General features: G+C 29.6%; 1 protein-coding gene across 3 annotated transcripts in view; it reads right to left on the reverse strand.

Moving 5' to 3' along the window:
* LOC126740352 (G protein-activated inward rectifier potassium channel 3-like) overlaps nucleotides 1–19168 on the reverse strand; it is a 37489-nt gene extending 18321 nt beyond the window's left edge. For 2 of the 3 annotated variants that reach the window (XM_050446329.1, XM_050446327.1), the window contains exons 1-3: nucleotides 18911–19168; nucleotides 9269–9543; nucleotides 8880–9042 (exon numbers count right to left, since the gene is read on the reverse strand). In XM_050446329.1, the coding sequence (XP_050302286.1) occupies nucleotides 8880–9042; nucleotides 9269–9398 (293 nt within the window). In that variant the 5' untranslated portion in view covers nucleotides 9399–9543; nucleotides 18911–19168. Of the gene's footprint in view, nucleotides 1–8879; nucleotides 9043–9268; nucleotides 9544–9608; nucleotides 9625–18910 lie in introns of those variants that run through there. The other variant, XM_050446328.1, reaches the window with a different exon arrangement.
* Between the last annotated feature and the right edge of the window lie 2350 nt (nucleotides 19169–21518).

Genomic DNA, 21518 nt, shown 5'->3' on the forward strand with positions numbered 1-21518 from the left:
TAAGAGAAGCGTGCAATCAAATTTCTCCGCAAACGTTATGGAACATTCAAAGAAAAACTGTAACCAATGCGAGAAAATGGTTACAAAATAATGATAATTTATTTCATAATTATTTAAGAGCTTTTATTTATTTTAAATAAGTTCTAAATTTATTTTTGTTCATTACTATATTGTTTATTAAAAATAAATTTAATATAAAGTTAGTCAGATCATTGTTATAATATTTATTTTTTTTAAATATCTCCTTTTAATATTGATGTTTAATATTTAGCAGCAATAATGTTATTTAGCAGATGACTATTGAATAAGTCATTTTGTGTCTAAAATGGAATTATTATTAATATTACCACTTTTGTATTATTTTAGCGTTTATAAATATTTTTAAATACCAACCAAAAAGATAAACTTGTTACTGTATTAATAAGTAATTAATTAACAATTTAAGAAAAATCAGGCCCGCATTAAGGAAAAATGCCTGATGACGGTTATTAATTCGTCGAAACGTTTGGAAACGTATGAATATGATACATCATTTTAAATAAAAATGCTTTTAAAAGAAGTTATACAAAATGCAAGTCCGTAATTAAAAAAAGAAGTTGATAGTCGTTGCCAAGATATTATAAAACTGTTTATTTAAAAGTAAGTTTCTAAAATCTATAGCTTTGAAAATACTAATTAAAATAAAATTTGGCATTTTTATAAATCACCCTGTAATTCACGAAGTAACAAACATTTTGCAATGCTATAAAAGGATTTAAAATAAGCATCAAAATTGGCAACTTTTTTCCAACGTTCATTTGTCTTTGCTTTCAAAACAGGTTTTGATATCAGCAATTACTTTTCCATTTGAATCAAATCTCTTTTCCCGGAGCATTTTGCAAACAACCAGTTTTTGGAGATCTAGATCTGGAGAATACGCTGGGTGGACAAGCAACTGGTGCAATTCATTTAATTTCACCATCGATTTATTGAGGACGTTATTTCTTTTTAAACCGAATGTCACGAAACTTTGGTAAGTATCTTCCAAAGTTAGCTTCGATCTGCTAATTTGAATTAGCAACGATATTATATGAAAAAAATTTGATGCTTTTACTTTGTGAAACAGTCAGTTTTTGGAGCTACATCAAGATATTTATGTGTTTGTTATGCATGATTTTTGAGGAAATAGATTCATGATTATTTTACCATTTGACTACAGCGTACATATTTCAAAACATACATTAAATCTAAATCTTTTACAGATCTATCTATTATCTTTCATCTGAGTTAAGCCATATATTTGTTTCCTGACGAGAATGGAACGAAGAGAAGAAGGAAGTAATTAAGTAAGTCCTTCTTCTTAGAAAGAAGAAAAATGTTGAGAAGGAAGGAAAAAGAAATACAAACGCCACTATTTATTTTATTTTGGATTTAAACAATGCATTGTTCTGGAATAGAGGAAACCAGAGAAAATTAATGATAAACTTAAATGAATAAGAGGGACTTTTGCAATATAACTAACACTTTAAAGGTGGTCTCGTGTACTTCACTGTAAGCATTATTAATATGATTAATAAGATTTACAAAATATCAACTTTTGGGCTCGATACAAGATATTTCAATAAATGTTTAGATGAAATCTCATGATCCTTAAATAACCATTATTAATCTCTTAATAATTTTTACTATAATGAGAATAAAAAAAAGATATTATAGCGACTGGGCGCCAACCGAAAACAAATTTCAGATAATGAATGGGTCTTGCAGTATAACATTTTCAACCTATTATCGAGAAATGGGAAGAAGTAATAAATAACATGAATGCAGATTTATATGCATTTGTTATAAGGCTGAAAAATATACAAATAATTAGATTTTAGCGACAATAATCATCTATCCTGTCTCAGTATAATGGAACTTCTTATTTGAAGAAGACAGAAGGCAAGCAAAGAAGGGAGCGAGCAAGGAATTAAGGGAAAGGACAAGGAGGAAGGAAGGAGAAAGAAAACGCACTGATGAAGAATAAAGAAGCGATTATTTACTAGAATCTACTAAAATCATCTACTAAAATCTTGAGTAAGGGAGAGTTGGGTAATGGTGGGCGGTGGGTAATCGTGCGCACCATGATATTTTGTATTTCGCGGGCTATCCGAAACGCTAAACCAGTGCTGCTCTCTGCAACGGAGTGCCTAAAATGTGTACCCGACCGTTGGCGCCATTAGTATATTTACGATCGCCGAGAGGTTAACCGATTGAATTTTTCTTTGTTTTTTCATAAGTTTTCGGGGTCAGAAAATAAAACGGTAAGTCCATAATTTTTGTCCAATCGTTTTACATTACTTATATTTGTAAAATCTAGAGTATTGTGAATATTTAGGCACCTTTAAATCATACATTGTTTATATGTTTTTGGCCACATCATGTTTTTATAAAAGACAATAACAAAGGGGTAATTGTGCGCAGAAGTGAACAATTCCCCTTTACGTAATTAAATGTTAAGAAGTAATAGTACTATTTAATGTTTTCAGATGCCTAGAAATTACACACGAAAGACTGATACTTTCTTATACGACGGAAACCCTGCAAAAAGCCCTAGATGCTATAAGGACCGACGGAAGAAAAATTAGGGAAGTAGGCAGATCCTTTAAAATACCAGAATCTACCCTTAGAAAAAAGTTGTTGGAAGATGATCTTAAACTACCTCGATTGGGCCGTAAAACTGTATTCTCTAAAGAAATAGAGTGTGAATTAAAAGATTATGTTCTGCTGCTTTCAAAATTGTTTTTTGGGTTGAAACCTGATGGTCTAAGAAGGCTTGCATTTAGGTATGCAGAACAAAATAATATTATTCACAACTTTAATCCAGAAAAGGGACTAGCTGGCAAAGCATAGCATATTTATGGATTTCTAAAAAGATTTTCCGAGATAAAACTGCGACAGCCTGAGGGCACGAGTTTAAATCGGATTTCATCTTTTAATAAAGAATCTGTAGAAGTATTTTATTCTAATCTTAAGATTCTTATGCAAAAGTTTAAATTTCAACCAAGCAGAATATTTAACATGGACGAAACAGGCATTACAACGGTTCAAGCTAAATGTCCGAAAATTCATGGTGCCAGAGGAGTAAAAAAGTGGGCTGTGCTATATCTGCTGAAAGGGGAAAGACAATAACTGGAGTTTTTTGTATGAGCGCTGCAGGAAATTATATCCCCCCCATGCTCATATATCCCCGAGTAAGAATGCCAACAACTCTGCAAAAAAATGGACCCTTAGATGCCTTGTACAAATGTTCAAAGAACGGTTGGATTAACTTTCAGCTATTTGTTGAGTGGTTGTCTCATTTTGCAAAACATGCAAAGCCTACTGCATCTGATCCTGTCCTATTGGTTTTAGACAACCATTCAAGCCATATTTCGATATTATATATTCGGCTTATAATTTTTGTAAAGGAAATAATATTAATATGGTTTCTCTTCCTCCCCACACCTCAGATCGTCTTCAGCCATTGGACCTAACTTTTTTTAGTCCACTTAAAAATGCTCTCTATAGAGAATACGATCTTCATTTATCTACTTCTGGACATCAAAAAATAACAGAATATGACGTATCTGAATTATTAAACAGAGCATTCATGAAAGTCGCCACCATGGAGAAAGCTGTCTCAGGGTTCCGCACTTCAGGAATTTATCCACTAAATCCAGACAGATTTAGTGAGGATGATTTTACCCCTTCTAGACAAAACACAAGTTGCACTGTTGCTAGCAGCGACGAAAATCACCCACAAATAGTTCTTAACCAGAAGAAAAGGATTCTTTGCCAGAGGCTAGACAAACATCTTTAATTGACTATAACAATCCTCAGCCAGGTACATCGAAAGAGAACTCTTTCCTTTCTATGGCTTCTATACCAACAAAAAAAGTTATTAAAGGAATTAAAAAAATACTAAAAAAAAGCAATGTTCAAAAATCCTTACAAGCACTCCGGTTAGGGAAGAACTAGAAATCGCTGACGAAAAGAAGAGAGTAAGAGAAGAAAACTTAAAGAAAAAGGAAAATCACTCCAAACGAAACACAAGATACAAAAACACTTAAAGGAAAACAAAAAAGAAAGAGAGAGGCCACACCTGAGACATCCGATGATTTATTGGAAAATGAATTGTCTGAGATATGCGACGATGATGAGTTAGACGATATTGATGAATTTAACTTCATGCTGCCTTCTCCAAAAACTCCCTCATAACCCAACGAGATATGTTGTATTTGTGGAGAAGTTGGCAAAAATCGGGGGTGCCGCTGTGTTATGTGTGCTTCTTGGAACCACGCAGCCTGCACGTCTGCTGATACTCTGGAAAATTACATCTGCGACTACTGTTTAAAATAAGGCTTTATACTGCTGTTTAAATATTACTACTAAAAAATTAATTAACTTTAAATGTTAAAATTTAAAAATAAAAAAAAATTTAAAACAGATATTTCCTGCGCATCATTACCTAACCCTTGCGCATCATTGCCCGTCGGGACGGGTAATTATGCGCAAATGGTTTTTTTATTTTTGTTTAATTTTATACTTACGTAGTAGATTTTTTTTAAATAACATTTTACATATATATACAAAATAAGTAATACATCTCATACCATTTTTAAAACTAATTTATATATTTTTGCTTAACTGCGCACCATTCCCCAACTCTCCCTTAATAAAATAAACTTTATTTGATTAGTATTGATCTGTACTAGAAAACTGATATCTATTAAAGCTAATACAAGAAGATTTTTCAACTATTAGATAAAAAAATGAGATATAAGTATCAAAGAAGCTACAAAACAAACATCATTCTATCATCTGCACAAACATCTGTGTTGGTCAAAGTTAAATAGTAAGCGATTATCAATGAGAAATAAAGATGATATTTTTTATTATTAATAGTCTTAAACAGTCCAATTTCTTTAAAATCCTATATGGTAAAATTAAATATATGTAAATGAAGTTCCTTAAAAATATTTCATTTAATAAAAACATTATGTTTGTGAATGAATATCAAGGTTTCAGTCTTTTTTTTTGATTAAACCACTATACCAATGCTATCTTTAGTAAATGTGATAGTGCATTAATACAAAATTAAATAAGAAATACTATAAATTTCTCTTTAGCAATATTCATATGATAATCCCTGTTGCAGCATTGCGCCATATCAGCACATGAGTCACTTCGGTCAATGTCAAGATTCGCAAGAAAAGGAACTGCTGCTTTCTGATTTATAATTAGAAACCGATTCCGTTGAGCATATGAATCACTGAATTGTAAGACTGAATATATAATGAGTTTGTCGGAAACGAGATATGGGATTTCTATATATGATTATACAGGGTGTCCGGAAATCCGTTGCGAATTAAAACCTTTTTGAATTGCCGATTAAGTTTTATTGCAAGTGGATTCATATCCAACCAAGCTAATGATCATTTCTAATCGATTATATGCAGATACAAGAAAATTATAAGAAACATTAGAATAATACTGGTTGCTTGTTTGTAAACCTATATTATTAAAATGATAAAATAGGTGAAATTAAGCAGAATCTACTACCGATGATTTTATTGATTGAGTAAACTCAATTAGGTTTTTCAAACAAACATATGTTGTTCGTCGAAACAAATGGTTCTTCAAATAAATTCATCCATGAAACTGATTGACGTTTGAATGAAATCGATTAAGTTTTCATAATATTACCTTACTTAAGTTTTCATAATATTAAATTGACAGGCTGTTTCTGCATTAATTAAATTTTAATTTATTTTTATTAAAAGCATCAAGATGGAAATTCAGTGGTCTTTAAGATAATTTTCAAAAATAATAATGTATCCTTTAAAGAATATGAGGTAAAATCTTCTAAAAGTTTCAGGTAATTTCCATGGAAATTTATTTAAATGGATAACCTTTTACTGCAAAAAAAAAACAATTTTCTTGCAATGTAACATGTTAAGAAAGATAATTATATATTTCCTTATTGTTTATTGCAAGTATTCTACATGTGATAATAAATTATAATTGTTAATCGGTAAACGAACCTTGGCAGCTTTTTTTATATTTTTACACTAAAGAACCTCGCATGTCGGGCGCTTGAACTTGAGCGAAAATAATATTTTGCCGTTGACATTGACCGTCTTTTTTTCAATGCATTTTCAATATTTTTCAAAAATTGGCCGTAAGTAAAAGATAATTTTATAAGGGTACTAATTGAACAAAAATCGTTTATTTTTTAGTTATATAAGATAGGCCAGCCAGTGAAGTAGACATAACCATGTATTTACAACGTATATTATTCTAAGATGTAAAAATCATTTTAAATCTACAAATATCCTTATGAAAACAAAGAATCGATTAATTATTATATACATACTAAATTCAAGGCAATTAGCCAAGACACTACAAAAACGAGAAGAGAGATAAAAAGTATTATTATGAAAAGTATATTTTCTGGGAAAATAATCTGCATTAGACCGAAGTATCATCGCATGTTGATTTTCATATCCCGTGCTTGAAATTATGTAAAAAATTACTTTAAAGATGATTCATGGGAAAAAATGCGGTACAAATTACAAAAATGTTTTTAATTCAGTATTTTTGCTATTTTTTGACATAAAATTCCGCCACGTTAAACCCAAATATTTATCATACGTAGTGTGACGAATTACGTAAGAAATATATAATTTAAAAATGATTTAGGCAGTGAGAGGAAATGCGATTAAACATAAAGTTTTAATATTCATTATTCATATATGTTAACCTATTTGACCAAGAGGAGAACCGTAATTAAATATAATTTTGAGATGATTCATAGTGTGAGTTTTTTATAACCACTATTAAATTTGATTTTTTTTCGGCAGACTTTTTTAACATTTTTGTTTTATTTTTTTTATTTAATTTTATTGTTTTTTGTTTCTCCATGATTCAATTGACTGAGATTTTTTTTAGTATTTTATTTCATTTCGATTTGCATTAAATTTCTTATAATTTTTTTGAGCTACTTTTTTTATTTGACTATTGTATCTTATTCTGTTTTTGTCACATTTTAGCGATATTCGTAGTACTATGGTATATTCGAATAAATCAAAAATGAATACTTATTGAAGACAGATGGAATAGAAAATATTGTCAGATTACGATTTCTCAAGATGTTGTGAATAGATTTGGATTGCGTTGAATGATGTGTTCAGTTTTGATTTATAACAAATATAGTAATACCATTTATGCCCCAATATTAATACAATCAATACAATTTCGTGATGATTCCGGTAATAATAGAGAAATTAAATATGGTAGAGATAACAATAAGTTAAATAATTTAACTTTTTTCTATTTTCAAGTGTGTATCTCATCCTAAAATGATCACAAAGAATCCTAATTAAAGGATGCTGGAACCCTGCCAACCTATTTAAAAAATTTAGTTTTGAAATAATTCCAACAGTATATCACATTCAGACCATGGAATTTAAAAAAAAATCTAATTTAGATATAGATATCATATAGGATAAAAAAATATACTTATCATATCTAGTGAGCCTAATAATCTTCATAATATGAAAAATTTATTAATACCATTAATAAATTATATCGTCATCCCTTGTGGATGTCCCTTTTAGTACAAGTCCAAAAGTTGAGGTTTTGGACGCTAGATTGCAGAGCTTTGTCAGACGTTGACATTACAGACCCTTCTCAATGTGTCTTGAATTTAGGAAAAAAAGTATGAATTAAGTAAGGCCGTAAAAGCTAAGTCACTATTTTCATAAATGTACGTTAAGCAACTACTCTAAAATTTTTTCTGCTTTATGCCTTTTATGAAAAAGCAAAAATTTAGAGTACTTCATAAAATGCACAATTAATTTCTTTTCTAATTCAGATTCTTCTCGTTTTTTTTTATATATTTTTGTATATTCTGTCCAACTTGTTTTTCGGTACTTGATTCAAGCTTTTCCATGATGAATCCAAAAATGTTAATTAATTTACAGAACACATCACCATTGATGCTTTGATGGAAACTTTTCACTCTATTAATTTCTTAAATAATCTTTGTCAAGTGGTCATCTTTGCTCTAAATTCATATATTATAAAGTCCAAGATGATACGGGACTGCTTCATCAAATTCAATGAGGTAGGAAAGGAAAACAATGTTACATTAATTTTTAGACATAGATATGCAAAGTAACGAAAAAGCCGATATTTTGGTAAGAAAGAGTGTGCCCTTTCAGTTCGTAGGACCAGAACATTTCGGCAGTATAAATAAGTGTACATATATACAAATGAGCTAAAGAACCTAGAAGGGAACCTCAGGGAACACCTCTGGGAGAAAGTGTTGAGATAGGATTTTCCTTGGAACCATCAACCCTAAAGAACTTTGTAAGTTTAAGTAAAACGAATCTACGAAATCTAATAAGGTTCTGGACGGACGGCATTGTCACCTTCAAGAACACCGTGAAAAATTAAAATTGAAACAATCCTGTGAATGCAGATTCCTTGGGGAGGAGGAAAAAAACTAGAGATTATCTACTTACTGCATGTGAGGTTGTTGGTGAAAGTCGCAACATATATCTGGGTAAAGAATGTCTCATTTCTCTATATTTCGAAGGGAGACAGACCATCTCTGAAACCGTCATAGCTACTAGCTTTTATTAAAAGCCATATATTTCAACACAACTGCAAACATACACACTTTTAGGATATGTAGATAACTGTTTTTTCTTTGTAGTTTTTATAGCAAAATTATTATTTAAAATATTCATTTACTGTGACCCCTTCAGGGATATTCAAAAATCAACAATCCAAATACAGCCCGAGCAAGTCCTATAGATGGTCGCCTAATCCATCTAAAGTTAAAAAAAAAATTTCTGATATAAAAAAATTACCTATTCCAAACATGATTAGGATCTTTAGGTCCGTTTCCAATACTAGTTCTAAGTCGGTGAAAGGAACCAAATAAACTGTTATCCGAACGCCTTCGAGGTAAATTCGCCGGAGCTGAGATCTGGCCGGTTTGCAGGGCTGCCAGCGATGGTGCCGAGCGGTTTCCTAAAAAAATTATATTTATATCTACAAAATATTAATATTTATTTCTGATAACATATTCACTAAATTTTTCTTAACAAAAATAAATCATTGGGAGGCGATTTTATTAGGACGTGTGAAGGAAAAAGGAAACAATTAGGGTAAACAAATTTCTGTTGGTCAGTGATAGAGAGTAAGAAGAAAACAGATGTAAATTTATTTATCTGTATATATCAAAGTAAATACACACCTAATAACTTTTGCTTCGGTCCACTAATTTTGCTATGTTTTACAGTCTCAATCTCATATTTAACTTTATCGATCAGTTTTTGACCCAGCATCTCTTGGTTTCTCTCTTCTATGCTATTGGTAGTACTCATCTTTGCTTTTATGTACTATAATCTTATGGTTGGCAATACTAGGGTATACTTAATAATAATCACAGATGTTGAATAAGCGCTTCTTGCTTGTAGTATCACAGATTTGCTTGATATTGATATTAGGAACTGATGGGGTTTTATATACCTGAAAAAATAATATAATTTATTGACTATAAAAAATCCTAATTGTTTTGGTTACGCTTTACGTACGAAAATTGCACGCATACAAAATAAAACCCAACAAAGGTGAAGTATATGGGTAATTACCCCCTTTTTTCTTTACACAACCTCGGTTATTTACATGATCTTTGATCGTACAATGTGAAGGATTAACTTCTAAATTTAAATCTACTTTAAGGTTAAGCGTGTGCTTACGCTAATATTAACTTGACTCTATAGGTGACGTAAGCTGGTTTACTAGAAATTAAATTAGTAATATCGACATAGCATTTATTTTTACAATTTTTCACCATATGGTACCTATTTATTTTTAATTGCTGCTGAGAAAACCAAAAAAAATTGCTGCTATGAATGGGTATAATGTGCAAATTATTTATTAATTGCTTATTGTTTAATATTTTTTGCCTTACACGGCAAAATTTTGGATGGAAACCTATAATTTACTATAAATAACACATGGAATTAAAAATAATAACTTTTTTAAGATTTTAAAATTTTGAATTGAAATTTTACTATAAATAATGCATGGAATTGAAAATAATATTTTTTAAAAATAATAGTAAAATTTATATCATAGAATTAATTATTCACTATTATAAAAAAAATATATTTTTAAGTTTAAGAACCAAAAATTTTGTCCTAGAAGTATGAAATTGTCAAAAATTTAATTTTAAATAGAATTTTCAATCCGAAAATATCAATGTAATAATAATAATAATACACGTCTTTTATTAGAATACCACAAAACAGAAAATAGGTGTGTTGTTAAGTAAGTGTAAACAGGAAACTGGAATTAATGCTTTTAGTGATGAAGTCTAGCTACAGTTATTCGCACTTATTGCATGCGAAATTGCGAAATATCGACTGAACTATGTAGGGCGTTTGGCACATGAAGCGTTTTTTTTTTGGAATATTCTTATCAAAATTTCCAGCTTTGGACCCTTGGTCCTATAAGTCATGTAATGTGAATTTTTTATTATTTTTTCTCAAATTACCTAAAATCTCGCCTTTAAATCCATACTAAGTTTTTATAAACTTAGCATGGATTTTAATTACTGTAAAATTGCCATTTTTTCCTAAAATACTATTCTCTAACCTACGCTATTTAAATAATTAATAGTATTTATTTCAATTGATGGTCCCGAAGCGATATACAAGGTTTTTTATTTCACAAAATTAATAACTATTTGAAAAAAATTAGCTTCAAAATTAAAATAAAAAAATTCAGTAATAATTATTTGATTTTAAGAATTTCCCTAGTTCATGAACCATTGGAACGGTAGCACATTCAGATAAAAAAAAAACATTTTTCTCTCTCATTTTTATGGTTTTATTTATTTTAATAAAACAGATTAACATTAAAGTAATACCTAACTATTCTCTGATTACAATAAATTATGTTAAAATAAAAAAATCAAATATTATAAAAAACGTGAAAACAAGATTCATGCTCACTGCATTCGCAGTTTCTACTTATCGTCTTGGCATTCTATTGTTTTTTTTTTCGTTATTTTGATCCGTCTTATTACGTTGTTGTTGTAGATTTTTCTTATTTTTTTACTATGCCTATTTATACAACAGTACCGACATGATAATGACGTAAAGTGCGAAGGATTTATCAGGAAATGAATCCTAATCGAAGATTACCCCACTACCACACTTTCGACTACGCTTAAGGGAGACCAGAAATGTAAACTTTCAAGAGCCACGTATCAATTTTAGGGAGCAAAATGTTACAATCGATGAAATAATACTCCAGCCTTTGTAGAACATCTTTTCGACGAACAAAAGGCATATTTTCAACGAAAAGTTAAAGACCACCCATTAAAACTTGCGTGGATTTAAAGGTCACATTTATGGTAATTTGAGAAACAACATACAAAAATTATATTTCCTTAAACATGACTCTTAGCTTAGGATTCACGGTCCCAGGGTAAAAAGTTTACAAATGACCCCAATAAAATCCCAAAAAAAATTGACGCTTCATGTGCCGAACACCCTATATATGAACTATTTTGAAATGATTGTATTTTAAGTATCTATATGTCTTATCTATCCCATAAGACCCATTGAGGTAAAGGTAATAATATTAAAGAGGTCTTCAATTGTAGATCAAAATATTTAAAATTTTAATTCTTCGTTAATTTTAATGAAAATTATTCCTTAAAAATTTTGATTAAAATGAATTTAAAATTAATTTTTTTTTATAATAGAGGTAAAAAAATTAAAATCTCAAAATTTTGTTAGTTCTTAATTTTTAATACAATCAATTTAAGGTTGTTGAATTCTGCATTTTTTTAGCTAAATTAGTGCGAAGATTTTTGAATTTTTAAATATTACTTAGTTTCAATATTTCATTTACCTAAAGAAGGAAAGTTTCCATAAAATGTCTGCCATCTCTTCTAAAATTTAAATTTTAGCAAGTTTCGCTGAAAATTTCTTACTTTACTAAAAATTCATTAAATATTTGAAATTCTTATAATTGCTAAAGAAATTTTCAATCCTCAAATCCGAACATAATAAATACAGTGCGGATCTTAATTGTCCCTCCGACCTTCTTATTTTTTGAATGTGTTTATATAAAAATTTGAAATTGGGCACACATCATTAGCAACCTAAATACTACTTTTTGGTCCCTAGCTCATTTTTCACCATCTTTTTTCACCATTAACCTCAGGACTCAAAGACTTTCAAACTCTTCATTTTGGAAAGTGGCAACATCGATTGCGATATGCATCAATTATTGTTTGACGTAGATCGAAAATTGATTCTGACTGGGTGACGTAGACTTTTTGTTTTAAGTAGCCCTATAAAAAAAGTTCAGAGGTGTAAGGTCGGGCGATCTGGCTGGCCAATTAGTAGGCCCTCGACGATCAATCCACCGATTAGGGTAAGTATTAGTTAAATATTCTCTAACATTTCTGCTAAAGTGAGGCGTTGCCCTTCTTGTTGAAAAACTGTTTCCAACTTAAATTCATGAAGATTGTCTTCAATAATGGTGTAGTAAAGAAAATAAAAATAAATATAAATGCGAAAAATAAGATTTTGAGAGGCTGTCATTTTGCTATGGGTAGGAGTAATGACTTAATATTCTAAAACCATAAAGCATTCAGTGGGAGCTTTCAAACGATGTATCGCATTACCTCCCTTTCTATTAAATTTTATTTTTGAATAATTAAGAGCCACATTGTATATTTTATAATGAACGAAAATGTTGAAAAAAGGGTTTCTTTTTGGTTATCGAGGCTTGATGACCTGAAAAAAAATAGTTGTTCATACATGAATAAGATATTTCCGTTACCTACATCTGCAAAGTACATTTGATAGAATCTCAAAACTGTATTTGTTTACATTTTAAAAGAAATTATTGAACTTTGCCGCACACGCGTTTTGGCTACAAAAATGTCTCGTTTTGGCGAAGAATTTGTCACTCCAAAGAATACTACATCAAATCACGACTTGAAAATAATGAAATTTTAAAAATATAAACATTGAAACCTTAAAACATTTCAACGTTCTAAGACAAAAACACTGATGCTCCAAAATTGGCAAATATTTTAAAATACTGGGCGTTCAATAGATCTCATCATTTTCCTTAAAGATTACATCTATCCTATTCAAGTACGTAAAAAATTCAGGCAGAAAAGGCAAGACATAAAGGCAAAAATATACCGGTTGGGTAAAATTTGATGATTAAATAAACCTGTACACGTGTGAAAACGTCAGGCCTCACCAATAAAAAAGTCAAATTCACGATTCGTAGCTTTCACGACCAAACATCGTATCAAAACTTGCAAAAAAAGTGTTGGGGAATAACAGTTAATGAAACTAAATATACACTCAAATACCAAGTCACAGACGCCTTACATGAGAACCACCGTATGCTTTTGAAATGCGGGACAGTGACCAACCATCAAGGTCAAGAGAGTCCCCAGCCAAAATAGGCTCTCGCTCGTTGACTGCATCAGTACCATGTCTACGACTTCAAAGCAAAATATTACAAGAATTATACTTTTACCTCTTGTAGTTTTTAACCATTTTAATTAGCCATATTATGTTAATATTGATTAATAAAATATTTAAATTTTCTTGTTCTCAATTAATATAGGAAAGGGTTCAAATAAATTACACTCGTGCATCAGAAAACCTAGTTAATTTTGATGCAGTTGTGCAATTATCCCCGAATATATTATAGAGTTCCGATGATGCCATAATCCAGATTGACACTTAGGCAAAATAAAAAAGGAATTTCTATATAAACGTAAAACCATTTGAGAAAGTCTCACAATTTTATTTTTCAGTAGTTCAATACTTAAAAAAAAAAGATAAATTAGCAATAACACGATAATAGAAAAATTAAGCTTTTTTATTGGTTACAAAAAACTGTACTGTATATATTAGCTGAAGGTACGTGAATAAACTGTAAAAAAATATAAGAATTTGATTCTGTACGAATCAAACAAATCCTATTCCTATTTCTAAAAAGTCATTATCAACATGTTTACCACAGTTCCAACAGATGCCAGCATAATTATTTTAAAAACATAACATTCTGCATATTTTTCAAATCCATAAGTCAACTTTCATTATATTTTTTGATATTTTATTATAGACTTTCTAAAAATGACATTTTGAACAGTTGAAATCATATATGTAAAATTGAAACGTTTATACTAGTCAGTTATAAGTCTTTTCCATTGACTGAAAAATGAACTTTTTTACACTTTCAAGCGCCTGCTAATGAAGTATTCCATCTGAAGTATCACCATAATAAAAAGGTTAATATAAAATGAAAATCCTGCAGTCAACCCTCCACTTATTTATTAAACATTTAGTTATTTAAAATGCCCTACATGTTTCGGACACAGTGGTGTCCATCAAGGATAAAAGGTTTAAAATTGGTACTGGATATACGCCCCAGGGTTTGGTTCCATGTCAAAAACTCCCTATTTATTATTATTGTTTTTTTTTAATTTTATTTATTATTTTTAATTCTTTATGTTTTGTGAGCCTGTCAAGACAATTAGTAACTTTCTAGTCTGATGATGGCAAGAACACCTGCCGAAATCCATCACTTGGGATTGGCAATTTGTTTGTGGAGAAAAAACTTCCTTAACTAAACTTTTCTATAAAACCTTTGATTTTATGGCTGTTCAAAGTACCCAAAACTCACAATTATTACAATATGACTACCATATATTTAAGGAATGAAAAATTTTTATTAGGACTGCTTCATTTAAAAATACTTATAAATAAGTTTAAGAGACTATCAAGGTTTAGAGTAAAAATAAAAACTCCAAGTCTCGGAAAGATCAAGGTTTAGTTAGTTATTACTAAAAAGCACACGTAAGTATATTGCAGTTGAGGTTAAGTCTAAGAATGATTAATTCCTATTTAAAAAAAAACTATGTTTACTAAGTAAATTTACTAGGAATTTTAAAAGTTATATTTACTACAAATAAACAAGAGAGAGGCGTAGTAATTTAATGTTATACAGATAAGGCGCCAATTTTAAAATTTAGCTTAAGTAAGTAATGAGCAGTTAAATCCAAACCGGTCGCCAACTTGGTCGATTATGTCTTGTGGAAATATTGTGGTTTCACTGTTATATAGAATGGTATATAAAAGTTACTTTAAGTTTACTTTAAATAATTTGTAATTGATTTTGATTCTATGAAACTAGTAATAATATAAAAAATTGGAAATGACATATATACTACAACCTTGCTAAAAAAATTTATTTTTTAATTTATCTTGCAAAATTTGTCAAAGTATATAGATAAGAAATTTATCTAATAAACATTTATGAGTTTTAAATGTTTTTTAAAAAATAATGAAGGAAATAGACAGACATAGATGAATCACAACAATAATGAGATCTTAACTAAGAAAAAAATATATTTACAAGCTTTAAGATTCTTCTTTTTAACAGAAAAGTAAAATTCCGATCGTTGCATAAACTATGATAGAATCAAAAGTTGATGAATCAGAGAGATTATCGCTTTTGAAACTTTGACTTGTTAGTTAATTTATAAAATAATACGTTGAGTAATATTATGTACAATCAAGAGGTTTAAAGTGGATTTTCCATAAAATACAATCAATTACATATCATAATATTCTCTGAAATGATTATAAATACTAATTATTAATTCACTTAATTCATTCAATTCTAGCCGAAAAACGTGGAAAACCCAGTGCTAAGGAATATCCTATTATATACTATTAGGAAATGCAAATAATAAATACCAATACTCATTGCTAAGATTTCGCAGGTAAATTAATTTATATATTATTAATATTTTTCTAGCTTTAAAGAAGCAGACATAGATATACAAAAGTACATAAAATTATTTAATTATTTTAAATATTGTTTTTATTGTCCTGAGTATGCCCACTTAAAACTCAAAACATCAGCAAAAAAATACATCTAAATTAAGGACATATTTCGAAGAAGAATTTTCTCGGATAACACAAGGAAATACCAGAAACATATCGGTTTTTCTTTTTTAATTTTTAAATTATTTTATTTTTTGTACTCAAAGTACAAGCACTTAAACCTAATCTAAAAAGCTCTCACTTCATAAGGAATTTCCTGGGACACCTTGTAAAAATAAATACAAGGATGTGAAAATTAATAGATGAAAAAAATAAATACAAGGTGTCTTATAAGTCATTAATGTCATAAGTTATAAATAGAATTTATTTAAAATTAGTGAGAAATCGTACTCCATATTACATGAACTTATTTTATCAGAAATTACCTTATCCATTACCTTGAGATACCATGTAGGCTAAAACTAAACGCTGAATAAATTCACCGTTTATTATTACGAAAATTTATTAGCTTAAGTTTTTATTTTAGGTTGCTACATATACACTATTAATATTTCATGTTTTAAAACAAAATATTACAATAAAAAAATTATCAATTTGTAATCTAGTCCATGTAGTGGCAATTCATTAATTTTTTATACCTTAATATATTCCACTTTTAGGTTTTAGGCATAAGTAGACATTCAAATCCAATACACACTCAAAAAAACATTGAAAAAATGTAAGCAAAAATATCTGGAATAAGATGGACAATGATTTTAAATGCCTAAAAGATATGGAGAATTATTGCAAACTCCTGGAAAACGCTATAAATTAAAATGACTAAACGGAAGAAAGACGTAGAAAACAAGAAAAAATACATCAAATGCCAAGATATACTCAAAAAACATTGAAAAAATAAACTAAACTGCCTGGAATAACATGGAAAATCATCGCAAACGTCTGAAAAAAACGTAATAAATTAGAATCATCAGGCGAGAAAGAAATCTGGAAAATAAGGAAAATTACATCAAATGTCTGGAAGATATTAAAAATTACATAAGATGAAATGCCTGGAGTAACATAGAAAATGAATTCAAATTTTATATTATAAAAAGTAGGACAGTTTATTTCAAAAATTAGGAAGAAAATCATAAGATCTCGATAAATTAAAAAAAATATTCACCGAAAAAAATGTTATATGGGGTCGCTCATTAAAAAGGTATAAAAGTTTTAACTTAAGGTATTGTACCCTAAGTTAAAACGTTTCTTGTTACTGACCTTTAAAAATCAAGTTAATTGGACCTTCAACAAAGGAAGCATACAACCTAAAGGATTAAAGATGAAAAAAAAAGAGTGGAACCCGTTGGTCGGGCTCCACTTTTTTTAATATCTTATACTACCTATAAAAAGAACAAATTTTGGTAATTTAGATTTAAATATAATTTTTGCAATTATATTAAAAACTTTTTGAAACTTCGTTTATTATATCAATAGTAAATTAATAGAAAATCTCAGCAATTAAACGAAATAAAGATATCCAAATTACATAGTGTACGACAGAGGTTTATCATAAAATAAAATCAATTATATATTAATTTGTTTATAAAAATTTATTAATTGAACAATTAATTTTATGAAATTGAACCTATCCTTCTAAAACAACTGCTGTATAGCAACCAAAAAATAATTGAGCAAATCCTGCAATCACTAAAATTGTAAATATTCATATAGACCTATTGTGAGATTGCGATATTAAATCGCTGTGCTTTATTCCATTTTGCAATAGGATTTATTACCATATCAGTTTTTTTTTGTGCTGCCATAAATTTTGTAATACATATTTGTCGTAAATTTTGTATTAACACACAAGCTTTTTTTAAATATATATACATCTATTTTAATTTTCTCCTATACAATGCTTCAGCAATATTAGTTGTTTCATTTTAATTAAGAGACAATTATTTAAGGTTTAGTTAGTTCAAAATTATATAAGGCTCATAGAAAACTAACTTTTGAAATTCAGAGATTTTAATTACTTTCACAAGTTATTAGCTTCATATGTTACTTTATATTTTCAATTTGACGCCCTGATGAGATAATTAATTATATTATTTTATATTTTTTAACGAATTTTATTAAGAAATATTTTATTAAAATCGGGCTTTCATAATGCAAATAAAATATTTTCATAATTACTAAATCTTGGAAATGTGACATATTCATTTTCAATTAATTTCTCTGCGTCTAACTAAATATATGTATAAAGTTTAGAAATGATAAATCTTAGATAAAGTTATATGTGAAAAATAATTTTTTTAAATTTTAAATTTTACATACATTACTTTGAATAAAGGGTGCACTGATGTTGTCTATAGAATTTGATTAAAGAATATTTTTGAAGATAGAAGAAGTACAGTTAAGAGATTTAAAACTGTATTAAGAGGTATTTATTATGAACATTTTTGGTTTACCTTATTATCTTTTATATTTCACTCATGTGTTTCAAATTTTATAAATCCTGTTTTTTTATGTGCTGAATCTTATAGAAGATGCTTTTTTAAATGTACTATTTATTCTTAATAACGAACATAATAAAATAATGAATAAAACGTGGAATATGCGGTGATTTCAAATTTAATTCCAGAAATAAATAGTGTCTATGGATTCCAAGGCCTGTTAATTAAAATATTATTCTTTTGGGAAGGGGGGCGGGGTTTACTTTGGCGGCAAATATTTAAATTTTTTGATTGAACGGGACATCTTATTTACTGAGTAACAACATGCTTATCAAGGAGGGGAATGTATTAATAAGTTTTCTCACTTTTATGTTAATTGATAAACAAATATTGAAAATAATATAGTTTATTAGTTGCATCATTATTTATTTTATTATTAGCCACAAGCCACTATCCTTTCGCTTAACCTTACATTGAGAATAAGTAACATAACTGTGACACTGTATGAGAGAGCTAAGTACATACATTTACATATAAGTATAACGTTATATTCCTTACCGGTGAATAAATATAATACTAAAAATATATCCAAATTAACTAAAAAAATGCACTATTCACTTTCAAGTCTTTTTGCAAAGGTCGCCGACTGCACTCTTGAACATTTTTAACAAAATTAAGCACATTTTGTCGTATTAAAAATAACCGTGTGGTGAATATGCGCTACTTAGTAGGTCGCGTGTCGGAAATAGAAACGCGATTATTCTTATTGCGGTTCGTGGTACGGTATAAAATAAACTCGGTTCGGTTTGATGATGATATACGGAGTACTGCTTCTGATTCGGCGCCGCGGCGCCGCCGTCCCTCTTCTCTTCCGTTTTACGGAGGTGGAAATATGCGATTACGCAGATTACGAACTGTGTGTCCGTGATACGAAACGGGGGAGTCACTATTAATAACTATAACAATATTAAACAAAATATACAGTAAGAGCCTAAACATGAAACGAATTATGTAAATCATAAGTATAATCATAATTTAAACGTTTTGGAACTTATCGGAACAGAATCGGAAACGGAAGTCAAATATACCAGATTCCAAAAATATGTTCTGCTCGCAATATTTTTTTTCTTATTAAAGGATTAAATTCGATTTTAACTTCTAAAATAGCGTTGAGAGAGGGGCAGGAAGAGCCAGATTTTTTTCCATCATAAATTCATCATCTCAAGTTTTCCATAATATTGTTTCTACTAGCCATTCAAACGTGGTAGGAGAATGACACAGTCCAAATAATATTAAACTAATATCAATTTGGAAAATTCCCACCCTTAATATGTTTCTTGCGGTTAAAAATATGACAAATCGGAAAGCCACGTCAATTTTATTTGAAAGGGTGTTACTTTAAATAAGCATTTCTAGCCTTCTTGTTTCAACCCCCTAGAAGAGGTAGATGTCACCCTTAGAGTGTTAAATGGGAACGGCGGTTAAGTGTCACATCTTTTTAAAGAGCATTGAATTTTTTTTCAGTGGTACCCTACTTTGTTACTTTTTATCTATAGGTCTCTAACTATAATAGCGTTTTAAAGTTGCAGAAACAATTAAACTTGCCTGCATTGAGATATTGGTTTTCAGGTTAGTGTTTAAGCTAATTTAAGTTTAATTCATTGGGTCTCCTTGTAGTACAAAAGATTAGAAGAGTAGGTTAAGCCGTTAAAATTGTTAAGTAAAAAAGGAAATCTAATTTAAATAACTGTTTTTCTATTTATTAATTACCTTGCTTCGAAAATAAATAACTTTTTATTTGCGGAAAAGAAATTTCTACAATAAAACACAAATATTTGCGCAACGAGTTGCACACTATCTTCTAAGTTCTTAAAAATTTTGTCCATTTTCTTGTAACAATAATAAAGTCGGTTTTCATAACTTCACCAGGAATGGATCGGCATTCAATATCGGGAGATCTATATATAGATATTATAATCAATATATTTAAGATGTCCCTAAAGAAAGAAGTCTACGTGTGTTAAATCTGGTGACTTTGGAGGCCGTACAATTGGTCTTCTTCTGCCAATCCATCTATCCGGGAATCTCTCGTTCAATTTCTGTCAGGCGAAATAAAATATAATGAAATAAAGCACCGTTTTGCAGCAATATTAGGAAATCCTCTTGTAAAACTGAATTAACCTCTGTCAATTTGAGTTTCTGGCTCATGTGTGATAAGACGAGTAAAATAGTATCTTTGAACATATTAAGGTAGAGATCACCTGTCAAGTTTCCTTCAATAATTAAAGAACCAATGATGGCGTTTCCAAGAATATCAGTCCACACATTAACTTTTTGGAAATATTATGTAGATCCTTCTCGAGTAGGTTTACAAAATATGTGGTCACTTCAATATCGACAACGCTAACAAGCAAATTAACATTTCTATATAGAAAAAATGAATATTCATGGCTGAAAGAGATATTCCGCAAAATATTAGGGATGCGTTGACTTGACGACCCATTAATTCACAAAACTCTATTCTTTTATCAAAGTCTCTGCATGTATCTATATGGGCAGATATGCATTTTTAGTTCCGTTCTTACTGTCCCGTGTGATATTTCTGTCTGTTTTGCTATTGTCCGCAGGGAGCTGGTGGGCTCTGCAGCAAATAATCCCAAAACCTCAATTTCAGCTCCTTCATTCACCTCTCGTGGTTTTTTTTTATTACTTAAGGAACCTGTTTCGAAGAGACTTTTCCACCAAATCCAGCACATACTTGTGACTATTGTTTTTGTTTATTAGTATTTCGCCCTCCTTCCCCGCCCCAGGAAAACTCAATGTAATAGTTTTTTGTGTTATCAGAAAACCAGAATCTCAATGCAGGCAAGTTTAATTGTTCCTGCAACTTTGTAACGCGATTATTCGGGAACCCCAAAACAAAATCAACAAAGTACGATACCACTAAAAAGTGAATTGAACTTCCTTTAAAACGATGTGTTACTTGACCATCATTCCCATTTAAGATTCTAAGGATGACATCTCCTCCTCCTAGAGAAATGAAACAAGAAGGCTAAAAATAATCATTTAAAGTATCCCCCTTACAAATAAAATTGACATGTCCTTCATATTTTTAACTGCAAGAAGGATATTAAGGGTGATAAGTTATTAAAACTGATACTTGTAT

This window comes from Anthonomus grandis, chromosome 9, assembly GCF_022605725.1.
Source record: "Anthonomus grandis grandis chromosome 9, icAntGran1.3, whole genome shotgun sequence".
Lineage (NCBI taxonomy): Eukaryota > Metazoa > Arthropoda > Insecta > Coleoptera > Curculionidae > Anthonomus > Anthonomus grandis.